The 18,293-nt window shown below is 39.3% G+C and overlaps 4 protein-coding genes across 10 annotated transcripts; 2 read left to right on the top strand and 2 right to left on the bottom strand.

Moving 5' to 3' along the window:
• Nucleotides 1–1,097: 1,097 nt before the first annotated feature.
• On the bottom strand, nt 1,098–3,854 carry AT4G32430 (Pentatricopeptide repeat (PPR) superfamily protein). Of its 2 annotated transcripts, NM_001342151.1 has the most exons (2): nt 3,293–3,854; nt 1,134–3,156 (listed from the first exon to the last, which is right to left on the bottom strand). In NM_001342151.1, the coding sequence occupies exons 1-2, from the start codon at nt 3,385–3,387 to the stop codon at nt 1,356–1,358; spliced, it is 1,896 nt and encodes a 631-aa protein (NP_001328428.1). In that variant the 5' UTR covers nt 3,388–3,854; the 3' UTR covers nt 1,134–1,355. The 2 variants fall into 2 exon arrangements, with proteins under 2 accessions (NP_194969.2, NP_001328428.1); NM_119395.3 differs by having other exon boundaries at nt 1,098–3,792.
• An 18-nt stretch (nt 3,855–3,872) lies between these two features.
• AT4G32420 (Cyclophilin-like peptidyl-prolyl cis-trans isomerase family protein) lies at nt 3,873–9,380 on the top strand. 6 transcript variants are annotated; one of them, NM_001203960.2, is made up of 15 exons: nt 3,873–3,913; nt 4,099–4,146; nt 4,473–4,603; nt 4,695–4,749; nt 4,856–4,944; nt 5,254–5,278; nt 5,605–5,643; nt 5,907–6,024; nt 6,115–6,242; nt 6,312–6,627; nt 6,830–6,939; nt 7,223–7,397; nt 7,488–8,495; nt 8,582–8,650; nt 8,776–9,309. In NM_001203960.2, exons 3-15 carry the CDS (start codon nt 4,526–4,528, stop codon nt 9,077–9,079), a joined length of 2,514 nt encoding a protein of 837 aa, NP_001190889.1. In that variant the 5' UTR covers nt 3,873–3,913; nt 4,099–4,146; nt 4,473–4,525; the 3' UTR covers nt 9,080–9,309. The 6 variants fall into 6 exon arrangements, with proteins under 6 accessions (NP_001190889.1, NP_001190888.1, NP_001329498.1 ...); NM_001203959.1 differs by lacking the exon at nt 4,099–4,146 and having other exon boundaries at nt 6,115–6,191; nt 8,776–9,257; NM_001342150.1 differs by having other exon boundaries at nt 3,873–4,146; nt 8,776–9,257.
• Nucleotides 9,381–9,784: 404 nt separating this feature from the next.
• Nucleotides 9,785–16,139, top strand: CESA1 (cellulose synthase 1). Its single transcript, NM_119393.3, has 14 exons — nt 9,785–10,321; nt 10,849–11,044; nt 11,143–11,315; nt 11,539–11,653; nt 11,769–11,958; nt 12,126–12,392; nt 12,728–13,073; nt 13,152–13,289; nt 13,371–13,496; nt 13,648–13,860; nt 13,967–14,231; nt 14,319–14,515; nt 14,600–14,950; nt 15,033–16,139. The coding sequence occupies exons 1-14, from the start codon at nt 10,241–10,243 to the stop codon at nt 15,618–15,620; spliced, it is 3,246 nt and encodes a 1,081-aa protein (NP_194967.1). The 5' UTR covers nt 9,785–10,240; the 3' UTR covers nt 15,621–16,139.
• SHS1 (Mitochondrial substrate carrier family protein) lies at nt 16,112–18,276 on the bottom strand. The gene is made up of 3 exons (NM_119392.4): nt 17,401–18,276; nt 17,050–17,211; nt 16,112–16,864 (listed from the first exon to the last, which is right to left on the bottom strand). The coding sequence occupies exons 1-3, from the start codon at nt 17,941–17,943 to the stop codon at nt 16,391–16,393; spliced, it is 1,179 nt and encodes a 392-aa protein (NP_194966.1). The 5' UTR covers nt 17,944–18,276; the 3' UTR covers nt 16,112–16,390.
• Between the last annotated feature and the right edge of the window lie 17 nt (nt 18,277–18,293).

Here is an 18,293-nt window from a genome sequence, read left to right as displayed (position 1 = left end):
TTTTAATATTTGGTGACGTGGGATTTAAGTTAATATCTCTTTTAAACCAGAAATAGGAGACAACCCATAACATTAATGACGGTTCGATTGTGTAAATTAATATGTTTCACTCGCTTTGCTTAGAGCGTGGACACGCGCGTTAATTGTGTGTTTTAAGTTTTTTGATACGCTCCTTAATTTAAAAGCTTCAACAAGTCATATATAAATTGATTTATATTTTCATATGCTTCAGCCTTTAATAAGTACTTAAAATCTGATTTGATAAAATCAAGTTACAGGTACTTTCAATATGTATAACACTCAAGTTCTAAATCTGTTAAAAATTTGTGTAGTTAATAAATAGTCAAATTACTAACTAGTATGGTACTATCCTATCTTTAATTTATAATGATACGTTAAGCTGTGTCCTGGGTGGTTTAGTTTGAAGTTTCAACCACCATCGGAGTCTTTATTCTAGACAAATATTATTTATAGTTGATACAAGCCATGTTACAATATATGAGTCTTCATTCTGTTTTTTTTAAGTTGCGTCAATTATAATCAGCTGAGTATATGAACGTTCATTTTGATAGAACTTATTAAGTCATACATTTGTTTGTTTGACGACGGAAGACAAAAGTATTTTATTAGAAAAAGTAAATTGGAAGGGAAAGTGTAAACTGGCTTATCAAGTGGGGTACGTAGAGGGTAACGTGTTAGGAAGAATAATCCGCATTATGAGGTTATCGACGACGTAAACATTCTCTTCTCTCGCTTTTTAAGTTGCTTAAGAATCATTTCAAAGTTACTATTAAAATCTTATTTTGTTATACAATGATAAATGTAAAGAGACGTGAGTAAGAGTACAACACCAAACTCATACCTTAAAGCCATCATATTCTCTTTTTGAGTTCGTTAGATAGAAAAAACAACAAAAGTTTCAAACTTGAAATGGCCCATAAACTTGAAACTTTTTGTAGTTAAAATCCATTGTTATTTTGACTTTTTTTTTTTTTTTTGATTTTAGCCTTTGGATTGGGAATAATACCAACCAAATTCGAACCTAATAAATAGTTTAATAGTTTCAAGATACTATTTGTAGAAATTAAAGTATATATATTTTACGGTTGACCTAGAAAAGTTAGAGTCGTCTATTTTGATCGTAGCGTTGGATTAATCAATCGAACCGGTCAATAAGGTCAAAATCAGAGAACCATGCTTTACCGGTTTACCATGGTCCTTACAAAATCAATGTGCACGTATGTAGGTGCAAAAATAAAAGTAATCATACACTCAGTGAGTTCATGTAAATCTATAGCTAACATTTCTAATTTTTGATCTATAACTACAACTCTTTAGAACTTTGAGTAAGAGTCCTAAACTGCAACTTTCCCCTCCAAATTCATCTCCAATCCAATAATTTCCACCATTCTATAAATCTCATCAGATTTTGGATGAGACTTATCCCCTGAAGAGAAACCTTGCATCGTTAAAGACCCTTCAGTGTCACCAACATCGATCCAACTGAATCCAGCTTCTTTACTTACGTTTTTCTTCCTCATTGCTTTCCTGATCTCTGCAGCTTTATCCCACTCTTCTTTCTCTGCATAGATGTTATACATCTGAACGTAAGAACCTGACAGTTCCGGTTTCATTTCCATTGCAAGCTCAGCCACTTTTGCTCCCATTTTCACATTCCCGTGCAGCCTACAAGACCCGAGCATGCTCTGAAGCATCGACTCTCCTGGTCCTCCAGGAACCTCACTCATAAGCTCTTCTGCTTCTTTCAATCTCCCAGCTCGGCCAAGCATATCAACCATACATGAGTAATGCTCATGAGACGGCTCAAGATTGTAGACTTCGATCATCATGTTGAAAATCTCATAGCCCTTGTCTACCATTCCTTTTCTATTACAAGCTGTTAACACAGAGAGAAAAGTGACTAGGTCTGGTGCTACGTTTTCTTTAATCATCTTGTGGAACAAGTTCATCACGGTTTCAAAATCACCGTGGCTTGAATAGGCTGATATTATCGATGTCCAAACAAATTGGTTCTTTTGAGACATCTCGTTAAAGACTTTCTCAGATTCATCAATGTTCCCACGCTTGGCGTACATATCAAGAAGCGCGCTTGAAACAACAGGACAACTATTCAAACCCAATTTCAGTAAATGAGCATGGCAACGCTGACCTTGCTTTACAGATATATCCTCTGCAAAAGCTATTGCATTCAAGACACTTCCGAAAGTGTATTCATTCGGCATTGTTTCTGCTGCTGCGGATAAGAACATCTTGAGAGCTTCATGAGAGAATCCATTTTGTGCAAATCCAGATATCATAGCATTCCAGGATATAATCTCCCGGAAAGTTATATCCTCAAAAGCCTTCTTGGCATCTTCCAGAGCCTCAAACTTGGCATACAATGTGATGAAACTGTTGCCTACAGATGGTTCTGAAACAAAGCCTGTCTTGATGCATAGCCCATGAATTTTAAGCCCTTCTTTGATTTGCTCATTGCACTTCACGGCATTGATTAATCCAACAAAAGTGACCTCGTTAGGGTAAACTCCATCAAACCGCATATTAAGGAAGATGGACACAGCATCGTCTTTATTCGAGGAAATCATTGTTGTCCAAGAGACAACATTCCGCTCACTCATTTGGTGAAACACTGATTTCACAGCTTCCAAAACCCCACACTTGGAGTACCTTGACATCAAAATATTACCAACTTCTAAAAGTGATTCATAACCTCTTTTTATGCACAAACCATGAATTTGCCTGGCCAGCTTCAAGTCAGTTTCGTGACAACAGGTAGTAATCACGCTAGTAAAAGACACGTGATCAAGCTCCACACCTTCTCGCATCATGTCCCTAAAGATAACCACTGCTTCAAACCCGAAAGTGCCTTCTTGAGAAAGTCCTGACAATAAAGAGTTCCATGAAATCATATCCTTAAACGACATTTCATCAAAAACTCTCCGAGCTCCTCTGAAACTTCCAGACCGCGAATACATTGTAATAAACGAGTTTCCAACGACAAGATCAGACTCCAGTCCGGTTTTCACCACAGTTGACTGCAACTGCAATCCTAAAAGAAATCCTTCAGAGCCCACACAGAAGCTAAGAGCAGTGGAATAAGTGAATGCGTCAAAAACTACTCCAGCAGATTTCATCCTAACAACAAAATTCAGAGCAATTTGATTGTCATCAAACCCAGAGAGTATAGTGTTCCAAGAAACAACATCAGGATCAACCAGATTCTCAAATATGCACAAAGCATTGTCAAAGCGACCGGCTTTACGGTACATACCCATTACTGCGTTTGAAACACAAACAAAGGAAGTGAACCCAGAAGTTGTGGAAAACCCGTGGATTTGGCAGCCGCGTTTCAAGTCTCCACGACATGCTTTAAGCGCAAGACAAAGAGTAACTTCGTCCATATGACGACCAAAATAACCCAGCTGGAGATTTTCCTTGAAGATCGAAAGAGCTCGTGCCGGAGAATTTCTCCGTAAGGATTCACTGATTGAATGGTTAATGGAAGTTGTCGCATTTCTTTGGGAACTTCCATCGAACAGCTTGTGAGCAATTCTATAAGGAGAGTAAAATCTCTGAAAAAGAAATGATTTTGAGCGATTACAGTGTAGATAGTTCAGAAGGGTCATGAGAAGCAAACTAGTCGGATTCTAATTCGACAACAAGTGTACTTATATCGGAGAAGAAGAGAGGTTTTAGCTTCTGAGGGAAATGGTGATGAACAGAGAGAGAGAGATTTTCAGAGCAAAAGAGAGTTTTGAGGGTAAACTTGTAAATAACGATTGAGTTAGAGGGCAATACGGAGAAGCTGGTGTTTTGTTCCTTTTTAAGCTTCCGCTAGGTTTTTCTCCTGCTCAGTCGTTTTTATTCTGTGGCTCTGCGTGCGTATTCTCAGGTAAAACTCTAGCGATTTTCCGACCTGAATCTTCTTTGTTTCTCTTCAGATGATTGCACTCTCTTGCTGGATTTTGATGTTGAAGCATCATTTTCCACTAATATGTACACTTCACTGATATGATCGTTTTAGTGTATTTGATGGCCTAAGAATTTTCGTGAATTTATTTACCGTGAAACGTCTAGGTCTATGCTAGTGCTGAGAAGTTGTGGGCATGAGATTCTATAGAAATTGTAAGTTTGGATGGATTTGCTTGACGATTAATCTCCGTACACATTGTTTATTTGATCTTTGTACATTGTTGAGCTCATAAAAATCTCATTTTTGCAACGACATTGTCATTAATTGATGGGTCTAGAAGTTTTATAGTTTGGAAGGTCATTATTAGACACTGACTGTTGGGTGGTTTACCAGTTTGCAGCTACTGTGAAGTATCCTGTAGTGTGGGTTTTAGTTCTTCAGTGCTCTAATAATTTATGTCTCCGAAGCGCTATTCTTCAGGACTATTTAGATTTCTGAGTCTCCTTTGTGTTTTCTGTGCATTCTCTGGATTTTTCAGGTCATAATTTCTGGAGATCCACAGGTCATAATTTCTGAAGCTATACCTAAAACATGGCAAAAAAGAAGAATCCACAGGTTTTTATGGATGTATCAATTGATGGAGATCCAGCTGAGACTATGGTTTTTGAGGTACAATAGTGTTTGGCTATGTTAATGTTCACTTTCTTGTATTTTTCCTGATCTAGCGAAAGTGTTAAAAATCTTAACATTGTTTCTTTAGCTTTTCCCTGAAGTCGCTCCCAAAACATCAGAGAATTTCCGTGCACTATGCACAGGTTTGTTTTCTGTCCGGCTAAGCTTGTTGCTTTCTTGCTGTTTATTAATTTGACTGTTGGTTTTCCTTGTCTTTAACACTTATTTCCCCTTATAAAATCTATATAGGGGAGAAAGGCATCGGACCCAGAAGCGGAAAACCTTTGCATTATAAAGGATCCTTTTTCCATAGAATAATGAAAGGTTCCTCAGCACAGGTTTCTATCTGCATCTTTCATTTATTGATATGACGTTTCATTCTTATACTTTTGTTTTTTTTTTTCTTTTTTTTTTTTTTTAATTATCGACATTGGTTGGATTTTGGTCTTTTTAGTCGTTGCTGTTCTCTATGCTGTAGGATACAGGTCTGATCGCAACACCTGCTTTTCATGTGATATAGTTTTAAGGTTGTACTACTAGTTGTTTATGCTCAAACGTTAGGCCTTCTCATGCAAAGAGTACAGTTTATGTACCAACCTATTCAATGTTGCTACTAGTCTAACAATCTTTTTTTGACCTTTTTTCAGGCCGGTGACTTTGTGAATCGAAATGGTATGTACACTTATTCTTCAGCTCCTGAAATACATCAAATACAGCCATCAGTTAAATTTATTGATTCCCGCCTTTTCTGATCTTCTATCTATGGCGCACAGTTTGTAGCTTATTAACTGTGCTTGAGAAACTATATATCATTCATGTAATCATAGTCGTCTGAAAATACCATTAAACTGAGATTAGCTATTTGGTGCATGGGACTGCATTCATTAGATTCCTGTGGAGGTTATTGGATCATTAGATAGTGCTCAATAGGTTATGCAGTGAACATTAGCAAATTCATTATCATCTGACAAACTTTGTATATTTCTTCCACTTTCCAGGTACTGCTGGGGAAAGCATATATGCCGGAAAATTTCCAGGTTGGTTTACCACTGCGATTTTTAATAGCAATCTCTTTACAATTACCCTAGCAAGATATGAGAGTCTTGATAGTCTATTGTGGGTGTGATCTCTCATTTCTGCATTGTTCATTGCTTAAATAAAGATTGTATTAACAAATAATCTTTCATTTTGGACGCATTGCTTTATTGTAAAGTACTGGTCTTCTTGTGAATATCACATCTTTTGCTTGTTCCCTTTAAATATGTTACTAAGTAGCAAAATCAATTTCTGATGTTACCAGATGAGTCACCGAAACTAAGACATGAGGAGACTGGTCTTTTATCTATGTCGATTGCAGACCGTGACAAGTTCGGATCACACTTTCATATTACCTTCAGGCCAAATCAGCAGCTTGATAGGTTTCCTCTCAATATTACTTTGTTTATTTCAGGAATGTGGATTTTCCTTTGGGCATTGTGTTATTTCTGACTGGTTTATATTTTCATCAGAAATAATGTTGTTTTCGGAAAGCTAATTCAAGGGAAAGAGATATTGAAAAAAATTGAACGTGTGGGTGATGAGGAAGGTAAACCTACTGTCAGCGTGAAGATAATCCGTTGTGGAGAATATTCTGGAGGTACGAATCTGCTCCTATTGGTTTCTACTACATAAGTCATGATTTCACAATTATAACCAATCCATGCAGATAAGAAGAAAAGTGACGGTAAAAAAAATGGAAAGCACAAGAAGTCTTTAAGAGTGAGAAGAAAAAAGAGGCGAAGACACTCTTCATCTGAGTCTGAGAGCTCTTCAGATTCTGAGACAGATTCCTCAGAATCTGATAGTGAGTCAGATTCAGACTTGTCTTCACCTTCCTTCCTTAGTTCCTCGAGCCATGAAAGGCAGAAGAAGAGAAAAAGAAGTTCAAAGAAAGACAAGCACAGGCGGTCTAAACAGAGAGATAAGCGCCATGAGAAAAAGCGGAGTATGCGTGATAAGAGACCGAAACGCAAATCAAGAAGGTTGCAAGTCTTGTACACTTCACTTGTTATAGCCATAGTTTCCGTGTCAATGCTGGTTACTTTCTGAAATTTATTATTTTCTATGGATCTAAGCTAGATTAATTTTGTTCCTCTAGGATGTAATAATTTGATAGATATCCTAACAATTTTACTTACCTGTATCTGCTCCAGAGTTATTCACTTGTGTTCTGCAACTTTTCAGGTCCCCTGACAGTCTTGAAGACAGTAATAGTGGAAGTGAAGCAAGTCTTAGTGATGTCAATGTTGAAATTGGAGCAAAAAAGAGGAAACACAGAGTCTCTCGTAGAACAGGTAGTCTCTAAAACTCAAGACTTTTGGCTTCTGTTTCAGCTATTTTTTTTTGTTCTTTTTCTATTGGTCTGTCCGAAATTAAGGATGTTGGGATGGGACAAAATACTTTGCGTGCTATTTGATCATAACATATTTTAGTGTCAATTTGCCTTTTGTTGAAGCATTGTGTTGATCATGCGTCTTCATATTGCCGACATGTTTTTTTTTTTTGCTAATTTCTGTAGGCAGTTTAATAATGAGACTGTACACTCTTAACATTCTGTTTTTGACAATATTCAATCAGGTAATTCTGCACCAGCGGTGGAAAAAGAAGCTGAATCACTTCACCAGGGCAAAAGGAAAGGACCAGATTTGCTTGAAAACAGAGGGCTGAGAAGTAATGGAATTTCAGATGCTGCATCAGAACAGATTTCTGATAGGCAACCTGATATTGTCGATGATCATCCTAGTAAATCTAGGTCTAGTTTCTTTTCTCTCTACGCCTCATTTATTGGTTATTTCTCTCTTATTCAATATGAAGTCAGTCTTATTTTAAAGTTAATGTGCAGGAGCCGGAGCTTGAGTCCTAAGAGGACAGTGAGTAAGAGCACGAGTGTTAGTCCTCGGAGGAGTCAGAGTAAGAGCCCGAGTTCAAGTCCTAGATGGAATGGGGGCAGAAGTCCTGCTAAAGGTAGCCGCCAAGTGAAGAACTTGACAAACAGTAGAAGAGAAAGCCCAGGGAGTGAGGAAAAGGGCAGGCATGTCAGAAGGAGCCCTACCAAAAGTGTTAGTAGAAGTCCGGTGCGGGTGAAAAAGGAAAGAGATATTAGTAGAAGTCCTTCAAAGAGTTTAAGCAGAAGTCCACTGAGGAGCCCCAAAAGGGTCATCAGCAGAAGTCCAGTGAGAGGTAGGATTGCCAGAAGCCCTAGCCGGAGTCCTGTAAGATCTGCATCTCGTGGAAGCCTTGGGAGGGGCCCACTAAGAAGATCGTCAAGAAGATCACCTAGCAGAAGTCCAGTTCGATCTTCTAGAAGAAGCCTGAGCCGGAGTCCTATTCAATTATCTAGAAGAAGTCTGAGCCGGAGTCCCACTCGATTGTCTAGGAGAAGCCTAAGCCGGAGTCCCATTCGATCACCTAGGAAGAGTGTGAGCAGGAGTCCAGTCCGATCATCTAGGAAGAGTGTGAGCAGAAGTCCGGTTCGTTCATCCAGGAGACGTATCAGCAGGAGTCCAGTCCGATCATCTAGGAAGAGTGTGAGCAGGAGTCCTATTCGATTGTCCAGAAGAAGTATCAGCAGGAGTCCTATTCGATTGTCCAGGAGAAGTATCAGCAGGAGTCCTGTTAGAGGAAGAAGAAGAATTAGCAGAAGTCCAGTTCCGGCAAGGAGAAGGAGTGTGCGGCCTAGATCTCCTCCTCCTGACCGCAGAAGAAGTTTGTCAAGAAGTGCTTCTCCTAATGGGCGCATAAGGAGAGGGAGAGGATTTAGCCAAAGATTCTCATACGCCCGTCGATACAGAACTAGTCCATCTCCTGATCGATCTCCTTATCGCTTTAGTGATAGGAGTGACCGTGACAGGTGAATAGCCCACACATAATATAACTCCCCCTTTCTGTTACACACTCTCGTACTGAACCGTCTTTTTTATAACGTCTTCTCTGTAGATTTAGAAGTCGCAGAAGGTTCTCGCCAAGTCGGTTCAGAAGCCCACTAAGAGGAAGAACACCTCCAAGGTACTTATCCTCTTTAGTACATTGTTTCAGCTGATTCTTTACATCTAAAAGTTTCATGAATATGGAACTAAAATTGGTGATCCAAAAGAATTATTCTTGATTTCACAACTCGAAAGTATGCTCAGGTATAGAAGAAGAAGCCGCTCAGTATCGCCTGGTCTCTGTTATCGCAACCGGCGGTACAGCCGCAGCCCTATCCGTAGCCGATCTCCACCTTACAGAAAGAGAAGGTCACCATCCGCTAGCCACAGCCTGAGTCCATCGAGGTCAAGATCAAGATCAAAGTCATATTCAAAATCTCCCATTGGGACGGGGAAAGCAAGATCAGTGTCAAGATCACCATCCAAGGCAAGGTCTCCATCGAAGTCGGATTCGACATCCTCGGATAATAGCCCAGGTGGGAAAAAGGGATTAGTAGCCTATGATTAATGAATAATGATTACCCTTAAGTTAAGTGTTTGTTCTTTTTACTGAGAAGAGATGGTAAAGAGAGTAAGTAGTTTACTTCTGTAAAACATAAGCATTGTCTTTTGCGTATGTTTGTTTGATTATGCTCCAAGATTGTTAAAAATTTCTGTTGATGTTTGCCGACATTTTTTCTTTGTTGCCATTTGCCGACAAATGTTAACTTCCATTATTCGTTGCGGAGTTGGTTTTGGTCCAATAATTAAACTTTCATAAAATTAAGCATAACTAAATGTGACGTTTGTCACCAAACTTTAGAACAACGACATCGTAATTTATTTATTTGGATAATCAATATAATTTACGATTTCTTCCTACATATATATCATATCACTATACCACCGTCATTATCACTATCACTAAATATAAAAATGTTAAAATGATTTCTTAATGGAATTTTTTTTGTTAAAAGTTTATTGACACAAAAAATGAATTAAAACTCAGAAATCTGTATACTGAATTAAAACTTGTAAATATAACAACAAAATGGGATTAAAAAAAGAAGTGGCATCCATTTAAAAATTATTTGCGAATTCGCCCGTAACTTCTTAAGCTAACAATTAGAACCTAATCAACACTAGTTATTTTGAGTCCACCGACAGGTGATAGCAAATAAAAAAGAACAGGCTGGTACCAGAGCCAACAACAACGTGGCTTCTTCTTTTTTTTTTTTAATATAATCAAACAATCATACTTTGTCCTATCTCTTTCTTGCAATAAGATTTTGCCACGTCACATACTAAGAAGCTGGCGCGTCTAGTGGGGAAGCCAGAACGGCTCACTTTAAAAAGTAGAGAGATGATAACTTGAGCCGAATAGAGCCGAGCTGAGCTAAAACGGTGGGAGAGGAAGAGGCTACTACTACCGTCACCATCTCCGGTAAAATAATGTACTTGTCATTTAAAAATTAAGAAAAAACACATCACTCTGCGATAAAATAGGCAAAAGCAGATTTGAAGAAGAAGCAGCTTGAGATATCAAATAGAGAGAGAGAGTGACAGAGGAGTGTGTGAACATCCTTTTTTAGTAGATTTGGGTTTTCGAGATGCCGTATTGAATCGGCTACGAATTTCCCAATTTTGAATTTTGTGAATCTCTCTCTTTCTCTGTGTGTCGGTGGCTGCGATGGAGGCCAGTGCCGGCTTGGTTGCTGGATCCTACCGGAGAAACGAGCTCGTTCGGATCCGACATGAATCTGATGGCGGGGTCTGTTCATCTTCCCTTTTTCCCATTTTTTTGTTATTGTTTTTCGTTCTTACAATTTTTGATGTGTAGATCTCATCTAGATTTCTCTGTTTCTAAATCTCGTCTCTTTTGGATCCATAATTGGATCATTGAAACTCAGATTTCGCTTCCTTTGACTGTGTAGTTAGTTAGTGTCAGTTGATCAAGTAAGTGTCTGAAAATGGAAACTTTTCTGCTCCAATTCTTCAAATTGTTGTGATCTATATCAATTAATGCCGCATCTGTTTTCTTAAAATCTCTTATGGAAAGTGTCGGTGGATTTCAGTTCGTTAACTTTTTTAAGCTAAAATCTTTGACTCTTAAAGTTTAGCTTTACTTATTGAGATTTAGCTCAACTAGATCTCGTTAGTTCCCGCCATGGGATACAGACTGTGACTCGCCTTAATTCAGATCTGCATTGATTGTTTTGATTTAGATCCTTGCTCATCTCTTTCTGTAGTTTCTAATACTCAATGACTAACAATGATGCAATGTTGGTCAAAGTGCAGACCAAACCTTTGAAGAATATGAATGGCCAGATATGTCAGATCTGTGGTGATGATGTTGGACTCGCTGAAACTGGAGATGTCTTTGTCGCGTGTAATGAATGTGCCTTCCCTGTGTGTCGGCCTTGCTATGAGTACGAGAGGAAAGATGGAACTCAGTGTTGCCCTCAATGCAAGACTAGATTCAGACGACACAGGGGTCAGTTGTCTTTTTCTTTTTGTTGGCAATTGCTATATATGGATTTTCTCTTTTTGTTTCTTTGCTGTTGTGTTGAACAATTTTTTGGAATTTTCCAGGGAGTCCTCGTGTTGAAGGAGATGAAGATGAGGATGATGTTGATGATATCGAGAATGAGTTCAATTACGCCCAGGGAGCTAACAAGGCGAGACACCAACGCCATGGCGAAGAGTTTTCTTCTTCCTCTAGACATGAATCTCAACCAATTCCTCTTCTCACCCATGGCCATACGGTAGGGACCTACATTTTCCCTTTAGACTCTAGAGTGATTTGTATTACTCAATAAATCCCTAGAGTGGTCATTTATTACTTACTATTCACGTTAATGTTATATGTGAACAAATCTTAACAGAATTTTTTTCTGATAGTACATGGTCATCCAAATTAAGAAATAATAATAGATGTTGTTAGTTGTGTCTGTTTTCAATAGATTCATGACCTTTTTCTATACACAGGTTTCTGGAGAGATTCGCACGCCTGATACACAATCTGTGCGAACTACATCAGGTCCTTTGGGTCCTTCTGACAGGAATGCTATTTCATCTCCATATATTGATCCACGGCAACCTGGTATTCATATGTTTTTCCCTTGTGCACGTGGTCTTTGTTAAATGTGATTCCTATTCATTTTTACAACATATATATTTTGTGTACCGTAACTGATAGCTCCCGCTAAAAATTGCAGTCCCTGTAAGAATCGTGGACCCGTCAAAAGACTTGAACTCTTATGGGCTTGGTAATGTTGACTGGAAAGAAAGAGTTGAAGGCTGGAAGCTGAAGCAGGAGAAAAATATGTTACAGATGACTGGTAAATACCATGAAGGGAAAGGAGGAGAAATTGAAGGGACTGGTTCCAATGGCGAAGAACTCCAAATGTAAGTGGAAATACTAGACCAATATCTTTATTGTCCAACTCAAACAGCTCTTGGCCGTGATGCTAATAACCACTCTTGGTTTCTTATTATGTATTGATAGACATAATTAAGTATCTGCTTTGTTACATTTGTTTCCTTCCACTCAATTATGGTTCTCGTACTTACAGGGCTGATGATACACGTCTTCCTATGAGTCGTGTGGTGCCTATCCCATCTTCTCGCCTAACCCCTTATCGGGTTGTGATTATTCTCCGGCTTATCATCTTGTGTTTCTTCTTGCAATATCGTACAACTCACCCTGTGAAAAATGCATATCCTTTGTGGTTGACCTCGGTTATCTGTGAGATCTGGTTTGCATTTTCTTGGCTTCTTGATCAGTTTCCCAAATGGTACCCCATTAACAGGGAGACTTATCTTGACCGTCTCGCTATAAGGTTGGTCTTTAAGTTTATACATCCCCTACTCTCATCTCTCTTTTATGTATTAACTTGATATCTTCTATCACAGTTTTCGATAGTTGACTTTTTCCCCCTGTAAATTTAATTTAAATTTAGACAATGGTGCATCTGAATTTTGATTATGATATATCTTAAGAAGATTATGATTGTAAATCTTGAAATTTAGTAGAAAACCATCTGCAATCTACTGACCATGTGAAGTTTCCGACTAGACTATGATAGAAGCATGCCAAGTGGAGTGTTTATTAAGATAGAGCTTAGCTATTATACTGATTTTATATGTGTTTTGATTTTTTGGTTTCTTATTGTAGATATGATCGAGACGGTGAACCATCACAGCTCGTTCCTGTTGATGTGTTTGTTAGTACAGTGGACCCATTGAAAGAGCCTCCCCTTGTTACAGCAAACACAGTTCTCTCGATTCTTTCTGTGGACTACCCGGTAGATAAAGTAGCCTGTTATGTTTCAGATGATGGTTCAGCTATGCTTACCTTTGAATCCCTTTCTGAAACCGCTGAGTTTGCAAAGAAATGGGTACCATTTTGCAAGAAATTCAACATTGAACCTAGGGCCCCTGAATTCTATTTTGCCCAGAAGATAGATTACTTGAAGGACAAGATCCAACCGTCTTTTGTTAAAGAGCGACGAGCTATGAAGGTCATTTGAAAAGTCCACCTGCTTCTCATCCATACGGCAAAGAGATTGACTGACTTTTTCTTTGGTTTGTATTGACAGAGAGAGTATGAAGAGTTTAAAGTGAGGATAAATGCTCTTGTTGCCAAAGCACAGAAAATCCCTGAAGAAGGCTGGACAATGCAGGATGGTACTCCCTGGCCTGGTAACAACACTAGAGATCATCCTGGAATGATACAGGTACAGTGTGGCAATCCCTTGATTGTGACAGAGAGGATAACGTAAAGGAAACATGTTTACATCGTTTTGTTTCAATTTCAGGTGTTCTTAGGCCATAGTGGGGGTCTGGATACCGATGGAAATGAGCTGCCTAGACTCATCTATGTTTCTCGTGAAAAGCGGCCTGGATTTCAACACCACAAAAAGGCTGGAGCTATGAATGCATTGGTTTGTTAACTTTCAGAATCCTATTGTGTCCTCTATTTTATTCTCTTGTTCACTGCCTAAGAAACGTTCTTCTTGTGTAGCCGTTGCTTCACATTCTTTTTTTTCTAGGCTATGTGTTCTCTCCTAATTTAGTATCTCTTTACTTTGACAGATCCGTGTATCTGCTGTTCTTACCAATGGAGCATATCTTTTGAACGTGGATTGTGATCATTACTTTAATAACAGTAAGGCTATTAAAGAAGCTATGTGTTTCATGATGGACCCGGCTATTGGAAAGAAGTGCTGCTATGTCCAGTTCCCTCAACGTTTTGACGGTATTGATTTGCACGATCGATATGCCAACAGGAATATAGTCTTTTTCGATGTGAGTATCACTTCCCCATTGTCTTTTGTTTCTCTTTTGTTCATATTTTGGTTGGATTTACTCGTTTCTGCTATGGCCTGACTTGGATATTTGTTCTCTTGGGCAGATTAACATGAAGGGGTTGGATGGTATCCAGGGTCCAGTATATGTGGGTACTGGTTGTTGTTTTAATAGGCAGGCTCTATATGGGTATGATCCTGTTTTGACGGAAGAAGATTTAGAACCAAATATTATTGTCAAGAGCTGTTGCGGGTCAAGGAAGAAAGGTAAAAGTAGCAAGAAGTATAACTACGAAAAGAGGAGAGGCATCAACAGAAGTGACTCCAATGCTCCACTTTTCAATATGGAGGACATCGATGAGGGTTTTGAAGGTTTGATTGAGCTGATTGTGTAATAACATCACTTCTTTATGTAATGATTTATGTGATGGTGAAATCTTACAATCCTTGTTTATGCAGGTTATGATGATGAGAGGTCTATTCTAATGTCCCAGAGGAGTGTAGAGAAGCGTTTTGGTCAGTCGCCGGTATTTATTGCGGCAACCTTCATGGAACAAGGCGGCATTCCACCAACAACCAATCCCGCTACTCTTCTGAAGGAGGCTATTCATGTTATAAGCTGTGGTTACGAAGACAAGACTGAATGGGGCAAAGAGGTCAGTTTTCAAATGCAGCTACAGAATCTTCTTATGTTCTCTTTCTTACCTGTTTGATGACATCTTATTTGGCACTTTTGTTAGATTGGTTGGATCTATGGTTCCGTGACGGAAGATATTCTTACTGGGTTCAAGATGCATGCCCGGGGTTGGATATCGATCTACTGCAATCCTCCACGCCCTGCGTTCAAGGGATCTGCACCAATCAATCTTTCTGATCGTTTGAACCAAGTTCTTCGATGGGCTTTGGGATCTATCGAGATTCTTCTTAGCAGACATTGTCCTATCTGGTATGGTTACCATGGAAGGTTGAGACTTTTGGAGAGGATCGCTTATATCAACACCATCGTCTATCCTATTACATCCATCCCTCTTATTGCGTATTGTATTCTTCCCGCTTTTTGTCTCATCACCGACAGATTCATCATACCCGAGGTTTGTAAAACTGACCACACTGCTATTTACTATTTGAATCCCATTTTGTGAATGCATTTTTTTGTCATCATCATTGTTGCAGATAAGCAACTACGCGAGTATTTGGTTCATTCTACTCTTCATCTCAATTGCTGTGACTGGAATCCTGGAGCTGAGATGGAGCGGTGTGAGCATTGAGGATTGGTGGAGGAACGAGCAGTTCTGGGTCATTGGTGGCACATCCGCCCATCTTTTTGCTGTCTTCCAAGGTCTACTTAAGGTTCTTGCTGGTATCGACACCAACTTCACCGTTACATCTAAAGCCACAGACGAAGATGGGGATTTTGCAGAACTCTACATCTTCAAATGGACAGCTCTTCTCATTCCACCAACCACCGTCCTACTTGTGAACCTCATAGGCATTGTGGCTGGTGTCTCTTATGCTGTAAACAGTGGCTACCAGTCGTGGGGTCCGCTTTTCGGGAAGCTCTTCTTCGCCTTATGGGTTATTGCCCATCTCTACCCTTTCTTGAAAGGTCTGTTGGGAAGACAAAACCGAACACCAACCATCGTCATTGTCTGGTCTGTTCTTCTCGCCTCCATCTTCTCGTTGCTTTGGGTCAGGATCAATCCCTTTGTGGACGCCAATCCCAATGCCAACAACTTCAATGGCAAAGGAGGTGTCTTTTAGACCCTATTTATATACTTGTGTGTGCATATATCAAAAACGCGCAATGGGAATTCCAAATCATCTAAACCCATCAAACCCCAGTGAACCGGGCAGTTAAGGTGATTCCATGTCCAAGATTAGCTTTCTCCGAGTAGCCAGAGAAGGTGAAATTGTTCGTAACACTATTGTAATGATTTTCCAGTGGGGAAGAAGATGTGGACCCAAATGATACATAGTCTACAAAAAGAATTTGTTATTCTTTCTTATATTTATTTTATTTAAAGCTTGTTAGACTCACACTTATGTAATGTTGGAACTTGTTGTCCTAAAAAGGGATTGGAGTTTTCTTTTTATCTAAGAATCTGAAGTTTATATGCTAAGCTTTTCACTTTACTACAAAAAGTTTATGGATATGATGGTGTACGTCAATTGTTGGTGCAAGTGTTGATGTCTTCGGGTGAACTCGCCCTCTTGTTTTGTCTCACCCATCAGTACAAATAGAATGACATTTATTTTTTTGAACTTTTAACGAAATCTTTGTCATTATGGGACTTGATCAGTAAAGTTACATATTTGAAGAGATATTGTGTAAACTCTTATTTGAATCAGAATCAGATCAATCAAAAATTGAAAACGTAAAGTTCAAACAAAAAGGTAGAGTGAATCTTTTAATCCCCCCTCAATACTAATTTGTGAAATCTCAAGTGGTGTAAAATGAACCCAATTAGTATCCACAATGTGTTTCTCTGATCAATCCTTAAAATTTGCCACGAATCCATACAATTCCAAAATCAAGCTTCTTGGTTGTTCTCGATGAGTATCTTCTTGCAAGCTTCATAACACATGAAGGAGATTCCAGCAGCAGGAACCAACTTCAAGCAACTCGGTCCAAGCCCTTTGTACCAACCGAGAATACCTTCATGCTCAAGTATGGTCACCAGAGCGTGCAACATGTTCTTGTACACAACCCTCCCGCTAACAGCTCCCACCTGCATATGCTTCCGGGCCACTTCAAGAGGGAAAGTTGCAGTGCTCGATAGTGCACCTGCTAAAGAACCTATCAAAAGAGTCTCAATGTTTCCAATCTTCTCCTGCTTTGAAAAACTCCGGTATGCTTTTCTCAAAGAATCATATGCAAAGTAATTTGTAGCTGCGTATGGAACAACTCCAATAAGGCTAGGAGCAAGACCCCTGTAGAGTTCTGTGGGTCCTTCCTCGCGTATGATTTTGAGAAACGCATCAAAAATCCCTTTGTAAACACCTCTCTGCAATAAGTTTGGAAGACCCATTACTGAGCAAAGAACTATATAGATCCGATATTACAATGAACTATCTAACTGAATTCTTGTCAAAAACAACGTGACATGTACTAAGGCCACAAATCCTTCAGCTACAAGGGAGTGAGATCACCTAATTATTTCTAACAAAATACAATCTAAATGGATCAAACCTGAATTGTAAGGCGAGTCTTGACTAGTTCAAGAGGGTATGTCAAGAGTGTCTGGCTAACTCCAGCACAGGCACCAGCCAGTAAAGAAGCTGGAATTGGGATTTTCGATTCTTGTCCATGTGGCGGCGACAATTTCTTGTTTACGGTCTCGAATACAAAAAGCTACACATACAAGAATTGGAAAACAAAGAAAGTTGAGTACCAAAGTCTCATCAATTCAGCATAAGACACAAGACTTTTCACAGGTAAAGAGTCAACGAGATATATTAGTATAAAAGTCAGAAACTTGCTCAATCTGCATTTCAATTATAAACAATGATACATGTTTGGTTAGGATTATCATAGTGGTACCTCGACGGCTCGAGCAGGTGCAACACGAATGACATTGACCAAATTGCCCCTGAAGAGACCAGTCCAACCTTCATGCTTCATGATATCACTGAACACTTCAGTGCTGGAGTTTCCTCCACTTCCCACCATTAGATGCGTCCTGATTGTCTCCAACGGCGCAACCACCGTTCTCGACACCGCTCCAGCTACTGCTCCGCTTAATAGCCGCCGCAACGAAGGATTAGCGATCTTAATCTTCAGTGTGAGCCCACCTTTCTTCTTCCTCTTCCTCTTCTCGCCATTAACTACTTCTTCCTCCTCCTCTTTTCCCGGCATATACTTGGTGTAGAGATCATTGAGCTGGGTAGAGAAGCTGTTGTTGCCTCTGTTGGAAAGATCCGAGGACGAGAGGGATGCGAATGGATTAGTCTGATTAACGCTGGCGAATAACCCACCAATTGGGTGGTAATTAGAGCTGTTTAGGCTCGAATCGAATCCTAAATCGGAAACGGAGAAAAACCCATTCCTCGAATCGTCGAACAATTGGATTCCGGTTTTCCCCATGACCAATCGTCGAACAATTGGTCGTCCCTTTCGTTGAGATTTTAGGGTTTTACTTTTAACCAGTCTGCTAGTTTTCTTGCCCTTTTTGGGTGGGTTGGTAGGTAGGTCAGTGGGACGTCGACTGCGGCGCTTTGATTTTTTTTTATTTTCTTTGAAACTAAAATTAAAAAGAGTTTTATATTTTATTGTTAAGATATTCAATTATTTTCTAGAATTGGGAAATGCAAATCCACGAAATAATTGCCGACAAGCAAATGTAGTAGAGCCGTATAAGAAGTCTCGGTTTTTGTAGTTTTCACGTGTGACCAAACCTTTAACCGAAACTCAATCCAGCTGAATTTCAAAAAGAA

The sequence above is a fragment of the Arabidopsis thaliana genome, chromosome 4 (genome assembly GCF_000001735.4).
Source record: "Arabidopsis thaliana chromosome 4, partial sequence".
NCBI lineage: Eukaryota > Viridiplantae > Streptophyta > Magnoliopsida > Brassicales > Brassicaceae > Arabidopsis > Arabidopsis thaliana.
Note: the sequence above shows the minus strand (reverse complement) of the source record. Positions and strands in the feature narration are given on the sequence as shown.

What these genes read in the sequence shown, in the direction of transcription:
- CESA1 (NM_119393.3), top strand. Translation starts at nt 10,241, where the DNA reads ATGGAGGCCAGTGCCGGCTTGGTTGCTGGATCCTACCGGAGAAACGAG. An exon ending in AATGGCGAAGAACTCCAAAT is followed by an intron (nt 11,959 to 12,125) that starts GTAAGTGGAAAT and finishes TCGTACTTACAG; the next exon opens with GGCTGATGATACACGTCTTC. An exon ending in GGAATATAGTCTTTTTCGAT is followed by an intron (nt 13,861 to 13,966) that starts GTGAGTATCACT and finishes TCTCTTGGGCAG; the next exon opens with ATTAACATGAAGGGGTTGGA.
- AT4G32430 (NM_119395.3), bottom strand. Translation starts at nt 3,647, where the DNA reads ATGACCCTTCTGAACTATCTACACTGTAATCGCTCAAAATCATTTCTT.
- AT4G32420 (NM_119394.4), top strand. Translation starts at nt 4,526, where the DNA reads ATGGCAAAAAAGAAGAATCCACAGGTTTTTATGGATGTATCAATTGAT. An exon ending in CTGAGACTATGGTTTTTGAG is followed by an intron (nt 4,604 to 4,694) that starts GTACAATAGTGT and finishes TTGTTTCTTTAG; the next exon opens with CTTTTCCCTGAAGTCGCTCC. An exon ending in CCAAATCAGCAGCTTGATAG is followed by an intron (nt 6,025 to 6,114) that starts GTTTCCTCTCAA and finishes TATTTTCATCAG; the next exon opens with AAATAATGTTGTTTTCGGAA.
- SHS1 (NM_119392.4), bottom strand. Translation starts at nt 17,943, where the DNA reads ATGGGGAAAACCGGAATCCAATTGTTCGACGATTCGAGGAATGGGTTT. An exon ending in CACCTGCTCGAGCCGTCGAG is followed by an intron (nt 17,212 to 17,400) that starts GTACCACTATGA and finishes TTGTATGTGTAG; the next exon opens with CTTTTTGTATTCGAGACCGT. An exon ending in AGACTCGCCTTACAATTCAG is followed by an intron (nt 16,865 to 17,049) that starts GTTTGATCCATT and finishes AACTTATTGCAG; the next exon opens with AGAGGTGTTTACAAAGGGAT.